Raw genomic sequence first — 7,615 nt, forward strand, 5'->3', positions numbered from 1 at the left:
AAGCAGTGGTATCAACGCAGAGTACTTGATTGGTTACGCGGTACGCGTTATGGCTTCTGCAGACCAGCGCGATTAGCGACACGCGAAATATCGTTTTTTGCTTTTATTTAAGAAACGACGATCTAACAAACGTTCTAATTAGCATATTCGTGACCAACAAACGATTCCGCATCGATTAAGCCTCTGCAAAACTTAAATAATCTAAATTAAAAGCCGAGGGCTAACTTCACGGTTATTTCCCTAGAAAATTATCAAATATCGTTTTTTGCTTTTATTTATAAAACGACGATCTAACAAACGTTCTAATTAGCATATTCGTGACCAACAAACGATTCCGCATCGATTAAGCCTCTGCAAAACTTAAATAATCTAAATTAAAAGCCGAGGGCTAACTTCACGGTTATTTCCCTAGAAAATTATCAAATATCGTTTTTTGCTTTTATTTAAGAAACGACGATCTAACAAACGTTCTAATTAGCATATTCGTGACCAACAAACGATTCCGCATCGATTCAGCCTCTGCAAAACTGAAATAGGATCAAAATAAAAAACCGGGGGCTAACTTTACGGTCAATTTTATTTTTTATTTTGCAGCGCGAGGCTAATCTAACAAACGTTTTAATTAATCTAACAATCACCTACAAACGACTTACAAACGATTAAAAAAAAAAAAAACTCAAAAAGTCAAAATTGGGGGGCCAAGTTCACGGAGCTCATATCTTTGACTATAACCACTGACGAGGTACTATTAAGGCACAGTACATACAGTAGCGCAACTCTCTCAATTTCTTGATACATAAAATGGAGTACGCATGCGCGAAATCAGCGAGTATATTCAGTACCGTCATCTGAACTTTTCTCTCACTCTTTCTTTTGGTTTTCTCTCTCTGATTCATACTGAGGGATCGAGTAGCTGAGGTATGGTTAGGTGAGAGATTTGAAAGAGAAAAAAAATAATTTGCGATATAAGTACATATGTATAATTTATTGTACATTATAGTACATTATAATTTCTTAAGATAAAATAAAACATAAATTATAATTACGCACTTTATAATTTTCCTATAAAATATTTGTTATAAAATATATATATAATATAGAATTATTTATTAATAAATATATTTAATAAATATCTTGGTTTTTTTATTCATTTATTTGCTTTAATATATGGATTTTAATTAAACGCATATATTATCATATGTTATAAAAATTTTTTAAATATTTCTTTTAATTTTAAGCTTTTAATTGTGTGAAATATATATGTGTGCACATTAATATGTAAATATATGAATATTTGATGTGATTCTTTTGTTATCTGTTATGTCAAGTATAAATTATTATTTATTTTAATTATGTTATTTTAATTATGTTATTTAAATTATGTTATATAATATTTTATATTTTTTTATGTATTTATTTGTCTTATATATATTAGACATTATATTATTAACAATGTGTGATCTCTTATATACATAATTTTTATTAAAATTAATTTATTTTACATGTAGTAATGTGCTAAAAAGAGAGCGAAAATAAAGAGAAAATGAGATAAAAGTTTAGATGACAGTACTGGTTATACTCGCTGATTTCACGCATGCGCGTTCCATTTTATGTTACACAAACATCAAAGGTACCGACAGAGAGTTGCGCTACTGTATATACTGTGATTAAGGGCCAATTTCACCAACCACGGTTAGATTAACCCACGGTTAAAGTTAGCAGGGTGACCAACGGAGAACAGACAGACATGAATATTTCTCGTAATATCTTGTCTTAACCTGAAATTTCAGTGGGAAGTGGGAAGCAATAGACAGTATTGCATATCGAAAAAAGTTCAAGGTTTTATTATATAAATATACAGATATATAATGTATTTTTTATATAATATACAAAATAAATGATATATTATAAACTTTATTTTTTTTTGCAGAATTAAACATGCAAAGGCAAAAGAATTTTAGTGACGCAGAAAAAGAATCTTTATTAGATTTAATATTTTTACAACGTGATATAATTGAAAATAAAGAAACTGATCGTTCAATACTTGTAAAAAAGGATAAAGTATGGGCTGGTATTACCAACAAATATAATTTAAATACAACAATTAAAAGATCAGAAAAATCCTTACGTTACTGTTGGGATAATCTGAAAAAAGCAGCAAAGAAATATTGTGCAACTTTGAAGCGTGAAAGTTATAAGACAGGTATTAATTTATTATTAGGAATATAAATTTTTTAAAAAATCTTTAAAATTATTACATTTATAGGTGGAGGAATAGTAAATGTACCAGAAAATCTTTTGTTAAAGCGTGTAAATGATATAATGGGCGAGACAGCAGTATATGGATTGGTGAATCCTTTTGATTCTGATGCCACAAATAACAAAGAAAATAAAAATATTGAAAACGAAATTTTTGACGTAGATGATGAAAATGATCCGAAAGAAGTATTTGCAGTAAGTTATATTTTTGTGTTACTGTAATAATTAGTAAGTTACATTAGGTTACTCTGCTCAATAAGAAATATATTAATTTTGCAAAGATTAAATTTGTTTTAATTTTGTAGTATCTAATGAAAAATAAAGAAATCAATAGTTGGAAATCTTGGGACCCAGACAAATTAAAATCAACAATAAGTTCTCCATTGAAAGATGAAGAAGATATGCAAACATCATCGGATAGTACACGTAAGAAAATAAAATATAGCCATGAGTGTTCAAAGAAAACATTAGATGAAGTAAAAACTGAGTTAGCAAGTACTTTGAAAGTAAATGTAGAAGAAAAAAATGAGTATGAGAAACAAGTATTACAAGCTAAATTAGAGAAAGAAAAGCTTAAAATCGAACTATTAAAAATACTTATTGATAAAGAAAAAGGAACACAAGAAACCGAAGAAAAAAGGGCAATTTTTACATTATAAGTCAAATATGTTACAAATAATCTCGCAGTATTACTAATATTATATTTTGTTGACATTAAGTTGATGTTCTTTTAATAGTATTAATTTTTAATTTGTTTTGCATTTAAACGTTATTTTTTATAAATAATTGTTATAGATAAAATATGTTGATTTTATTTTGTTTGTTCTATGCATATAAGAAGAAAAGGATTACGTTTTTTTTTTTGTTTATTTTATGTAAATGAACGATGAGAATAAATACAAAATATTATAGGATATTACTTTACTCAGTATTTTAAGTATACAATGCAAATTATAAGTACAAAATGTATGCATAAGTTTAAAAAATGCAAAATAAAACAAAATTTCGTTTAATTATAACAAACTTATTATTATTCAATTAATACGTTTCCATTAGGTAAAATCGTTTGGTTCATATCAATCAACTTTGTATATCCTTGAATCGAAATTCTTCACATCGTGTTGTCTTTCTATCGGGAATGTTGTGTTTACAAACATTTCACATTTTGCTTTAAATTAACCTGTTATTATTTTTAAAAATTAAAAAAGTTAATATCGTTAGTATAAAAGTTGTATCGTTAGTTATCAAAGTACATACTTTTCTGATTAATATATTTATCATCATTACCTTTCAAAATATTTCACTATTTTATGACGTACATCAGTAATATTTCTATTAGCATTATCCACGTTTTGCATTAATTCAATAGCATTATTATATGCTTCAGGATTAGTTCTAATTTCCTCTTTATCTTGTTGGATAATATTGTGTAAAACTGCCGTTGCAATAATAATAGGAAGCATTTTATCAGGTGTACGAAAATGCGTTCCAATGGACAAAACTGGAAATCTTTTCTTCCAAATACCGAAAAAACGTTCAATTTTTGAGCGCGTTCTAATCTGCGCTTCATTGTAGAGGTGCTCTGCAGCTGTTGTCGGACATTGCAATGGACACATAATATATGGTAGATTTGGATATCCAGAATCTGCTATAATTACACGGTCACCGAATGTGCTTGCTTCAAACAAAGTTTTTATCCTTGAATGATCAAAAATGGTGCAATCATGCGTAGATCCTGGCCAACGTGCCACAATATCTATAACATCTAATCTTGCATTAACTACAACTTGTATATTAATGGAAAACCATCCTTTTCTATTGCGGAATAATTCACTCTCTTTTCCACCTATAATATTAGGGAAAGTTATATAGTAAAAGAATGTATATTTACATTAAAAAATCCACTTAAATTCTACTTACCATACGATTGTATTCTTATATGAGTACAATCCATACAGCCAATAATACGAATAAATTTGGCAGTTTGATAAAATTCCTCCTCATTTCGACGAATTTCTTCAGGTAATATTGGAAATTTTATAAACTCCTTTCTTAACGCAGCAATAGCACAGGATACACGATGAACAATTCTTTGAGTACTTGATATACTAATTCCACAAAAATCTCCAATAGTTTGTAAAAAGGATCCTGTTGCATAGAATCGTAGGGCAACAAACAATTGTATAATAGATGGAATAGCATCGTTACTGTTAGGAAACAAAACAAAATTAAAATATCGTAGGAAAAAAAATTGTTTTGCATATTATTTTACATTAATTAACATTATTTATATAATTTTACTATTATATATATATATATATTTATATTTATATTATATGTGTGTATATTTGTACATACCAATCAGTGTTTTGTCGTATTTTATTTTCTATCTTTTCTAACAATATCATAAAATGATTTTTTGATATTCTAAACCTACTAAAATCTACTTCGTCAAACAATTCCAAATAATTTATACGTGGTTTGATTTTACGTGGCCTTCGACGCTTTTGTAAATTGTAACCAGCAAATTCGTCAAAAAATATATAATTTATAATATCATCATTCATTTTGTATTCCCACTGATGAAATTTCAAATTAGACAAGGTTACGAGAAAATATTCATGACTGTTGGCCATCCTGCTAACTTTAACCGTGGGTTAATCTAACCGTAGTTGGTGAAATTGGCCCTAAGGGTCGGCAGGAGACCCAGGCAAACTCCGAATTGATGTTGGAGACCTCGCGCGGTGACAACGCGAAACTCTGATTTCAGTGTTGCCAACGCTGAGAAACGAACTCCCAGGTTCTATGTAGTGGTGTATGTATGTACGTACACACACCATTGCATTGCTCACGTGGACGCACGGCGCACGGTAGAGAGACAAGGATCGATAATCACGTCATCCTTGTTCCTCTACCGTACTGATCACGTGCTCATGCTACACGCGAGACACGGCCTGAAAATGCTTTCTGGCCTTCCGTGGCAAAAGGCAGTAACGTAGCAAGGCTAATAAGCACCCGCTTTTTGAAATTTTATATATGCTTATGCACATATGTGCGTATATATATACAAATAGTATCAAAAATTTATATATATGTTTCCAAATTGTAAATTGATAAATAATAATAATAAAATAATAATTTGCAGAGTAAAGTAATATACAATATGTAAGACACGGGCGCTTATTAGGCTTGGCAATTTATTGCTTTTTTACTTGTACTTTTTCATCGATACTTTATGTATCGTCAACGCGATAGAGAGACAAGGAGAGAACGAGTATCTTGTCTAACATATGTTGTAGCAATTGTAGATTTATAGGCTAACAAATATGTATTACTTGATTACTTTTCGATGTTATTGTATAAGAATATATCTGCTTTATAAATAATGATAATGTAAAGGATTTATAAATAACATATAAATAGCTCAATACAAGGTGTTCGGTCTGTCACCCTGAAAACTCGAGTTCAAGTTATCGGTACAATATTTTTTAATATATTGGAATATATAAAAATTATAAAAAAAATAATTTTTTAATAAAACCACTTATTTTACAATTACACATACATTGTATGTGTCAAATGCAAAATAATTCCGTTAATAAATTAATGTATCCTGTAATAAATCAATATATATAGCAGCTATATATATGTGTGTGTGTGTGTGTGTGTGTGTGTGTGTGTGTGTGTGTGTGTGTGTGTGTATGTATAGTACTGATTTAGAGAGATATTTTTATTGCTAGATTATTTTTATTTACAGAATTTTTTGCATTTATATACAATGTGTGTGTATAGTTGTAAAATTATTAAAATATTTTTAATATAAATTGCCTTGAAAAAAAAATATTTTTAAATAATTTTTATATATTTTAATATATTATAAAAAAAAAGAAAAATTATTATATTGATAGACTTGAACTCGAGTTTTCTGGGTGATAGAATGAACATCTTTGCATTCAGCCATCATACTCGTAAATTCTTTCACGTTATAAGTATTTATGAAGCAGATTATACAATAACATCAATAATCGAAAAGAAATCAAGATAACGATTGTCAGTCATATGTGTGTGTGTATGTTGCGTGTGTGTGTGTGTATATATATATAAAAACTTATATATTTTATATTTTATAAATATTTAAAAAGTGAATGCATATAATGTAGACAATGTACAAGATGTTCAGTCTATGCCATGCTATATAAAAGCTCAAGCTTCAATCGATAATTAATAATCCAATGAATATAATAATCAACAATTATTTTTATATAATATAATAGTATATTTGAATATATAAAAATATTAAAAAATATTATTTTACAGATTATTGAAATTGAAAAAGAATATTTAAAATAAATATTATTTTAAAATAATCTATAAAAAAATATTTATTAATAAAAAAATATCAAAATTATTACAGATGAGAGAAAGAAGCTATATACAGGGTGTCCGGAAAATCGCTTACAGTATTTTGAGAAGTAATTGGGGACCCAAAATGAAGAAAAAAAAGCTATATAAACATAGGTCCGGAAATAAAAGTGCACATCTTATTCAATTTAAATATCTGTTCATGTTTATCCTTGATTTTTAAAATAATGTAATCGTATTAACAAATATCAAAAAATTGAAAAAAAAATTAAAAAATAAAAACTAAAAATTAAAATTAAAAATTAAAAATTAAAAATAATTTTAAATTAAAAAAAAATTAAAAAAGAGGGATGCCAAACGGACTATAAATTACAATTTTTTTAACATAAAAGTGGCTATAACTCGGAAATGACTTATTTCCGGACCTTAGGTTAACTTTTTTTCCTTCTTTTTGGATCCTGAATCACTTCCCAAAGTATTGCAGGCGATTTTCTGGACATCCTGTATATAATTAAAAATAAATGTAATTTATGTTACTTATTATTTTTTCGTTTCATATATATGTATATATATATATATATATATTTATCTGTTTCTGAAATTCAATCATTTAGAGAGAGTTTATTTATTTATATAATTTATGTGTAAATTTCGCTCGTGTTGAGAGACAAGGATAGCACACGAATATTCGGTGTTGTGTGCTTACACGGATATATTATACATATACGGTGCAAGAAAAACAAAGACGACGCAATCTTCTCTCCTTGTCACACGGTCAGTGTGCTACCACGCAATATTCCCCAGATTCAGCTGTTAACTGCACCTTAGATACAAACCTAGTCATTTCGTACTTTTCGTTTTATGCTTCAAAAAATTAATGTTTCTTCATGAAATTTGTTTTGACGTATTCTTTATATTGTTATAATTATGCGTACAACGTAAAATTTAACAATTTGACTTTTAAAAATTTAATAATAAATACAATATGAATTCA

General features: G+C 27.9%; 1 protein-coding gene across 1 annotated transcript; it reads left to right on the top strand.

Annotated features, from left to right (window-relative positions):
• Nucleotides 1–1,689: 1,689 nt before the first annotated feature.
• LOC145933386 (uncharacterized) lies at nt 1,690–3,130 on the top strand. The gene is made up of 4 exons (XM_083033046.1): nt 1,690–1,839; nt 1,931–2,203; nt 2,267–2,454; nt 2,565–3,130. Exons 2-4 carry the CDS (start codon nt 1,939–1,941, stop codon nt 2,916–2,918), a joined length of 807 nt encoding a protein of 268 aa, XP_082889172.1. The 5' UTR covers nt 1,690–1,839; nt 1,931–1,938; the 3' UTR covers nt 2,919–3,130.
• The last annotated feature ends 4,485 nt before the right edge of the window (nt 3,131–7,615 follow it).

Source organism: Prenolepis imparis, unplaced genomic scaffold, assembly GCF_030444845.1.
Source record: "Prenolepis imparis isolate NDT839.2.m4 unplaced genomic scaffold, iyPreImpa1.0 SCAF_3, whole genome shotgun sequence".
Taxonomy (NCBI): Eukaryota; Metazoa; Arthropoda; class Insecta; order Hymenoptera; family Formicidae; genus Prenolepis; species Prenolepis imparis.

Excerpts from the sequence above, each read along its gene's own strand:
- LOC145933386 (XM_083033046.1), top strand. The coding sequence starts at position 1,939 with ATGCAAAGGCAAAAGAATTTTAGTGACGCAGAAAAAGAATCTTTATTA. Across the intron at positions 2,204-2,266 it reads GCGTGAAAGTTATAAGACAG|GTGGAGGAATAGTAAATGTA; the intron begins GTATTAATTTAT and ends TTACATTTATAG. Across the intron at positions 2,455-2,564 it reads ATCCGAAAGAAGTATTTGCA|TATCTAATGAAAAATAAAGA; the intron begins GTAAGTTATATT and ends TTAATTTTGTAG.